This window comes from Fulmarus glacialis, unplaced genomic scaffold (assembly GCF_000690835.1).
Source record: "Fulmarus glacialis isolate BGI_N327 unplaced genomic scaffold, ASM69083v1 scaffold25119, whole genome shotgun sequence".
NCBI lineage: Eukaryota > Metazoa > Chordata > Aves > Procellariiformes > Procellariidae > Fulmarus > Fulmarus glacialis.
Window position 1 is genome coordinate 1459 of NW_009232951.1, and position 359 is coordinate 1817.

General features: G+C 63.2%; 1 protein-coding gene across 1 annotated transcript in view; it reads right to left on the bottom strand.

The window, feature by feature from the left end:
• LOC104082143 (dual specificity testis-specific protein kinase 1-like) overlaps window positions 1-359 on the bottom strand; it is a gene marked incomplete at both ends in the record, with an annotated part of 2371 nt that overhangs the window by 992 nt on the left and 1020 nt on the right. Inside the window, 2 exons of the mRNA XM_009585155.1 lie at window positions 2-53; window positions 338-359. The exon at window positions 338-359 is cut by the window's right edge and continues 88 nt beyond it. Coding sequence (XP_009583450.1) covers window positions 2-53; window positions 338-359 — 74 coding nt within the window. The remainder of the gene's footprint in view (window position 1; window positions 54-337) is intronic.

The window sequence follows — 359 nt, forward strand, 5'->3', positions numbered from 1 at the left end:
CCATCCAGTATGGGGAGCCCACCACGGCCAGCGGCTCCTTCTCGCTGCCCTCGCTGGGGGACATGGTGGGACATCAGGGGTGGCCCACAGTCCCCTGTCCCTGTCTGACCTCCCATCCTCCCGCTGGGCAGCCCAAATCACCATCTCCATCTCCCTTCCTGGGCTAACCCTTCTCCATGCACCCCACAAACTCATCTCCCCCCACCCACACCATCCCCTTCTCCATCTCCTTCCAGCCAGCCCCCATCCCTGCCCTTCTAGCTGCATCCCAAATGTCCATGCCTCCCCAGCTCCTGCTCCAAGTGGGCTGGAAACACCCCATTCCAACGATGGGGACAGGTGGGTGGACGCTGCCCATG